Source organism: Gavialis gangeticus, unplaced genomic scaffold, assembly GCF_001723915.1.
Source record: "Gavialis gangeticus isolate Ggan-Ray unplaced genomic scaffold, GavGan_comp1, whole genome shotgun sequence".
Lineage (NCBI taxonomy): Eukaryota > Metazoa > Chordata > Crocodylia > Gavialidae > Gavialis > Gavialis gangeticus.
In genome coordinates, this window is record NW_017729033.1 from 13314708 (window position 1) to 13315010 (window position 303).

Sequence of the window (303 nt, forward strand, 5' to 3'; positions counted from 1 at the left end):
AATCACCATCTGACTAACAAACATCACGCTCGCCCTTCCAGACAATTCCCACCCACCTTCAAGTCCTGCTTGGAAACATCCGTGTGCGAAACCGCTCGGATCCTGCCCGATTTCCATGGCCACTCGGACACGGGCGAAGTTTCCCAGGAGCCACTCTCCTCCTCCTCCTCCGACAGGCTGAGGAACCTCTTGCCCACCAGCAAGGGCCAGCTCCCCTGCAGCTCCAGCGTCATTTTAGCTCATGGGGGTGCCTGCAGCTCTTCAGGACAGAAAGGAACAAAGGTGCTGGGGGGAGAAAACAGG

General features: G+C 57.8%; 1 protein-coding gene across 1 annotated transcript in view; it reads right to left on the reverse strand.

Annotated features, from left to right (window-relative positions):
* KDM3A (lysine demethylase 3A) overlaps positions 1 to 297 on the reverse strand; it is a 54923-nt gene extending 54626 nt beyond the window's left edge. Inside the window, exon 1 of the mRNA XM_019526449.1 lies at positions 121 to 297. Within this exon, the coding sequence (XP_019381994.1) occupies positions 121 to 233 (113 nt within the window). The 5' untranslated portion in view covers positions 234 to 297. The remainder of the gene's footprint in view (positions 1 to 120) is intronic.
* Positions 298 to 303: the final 6 nt, after the last annotated feature.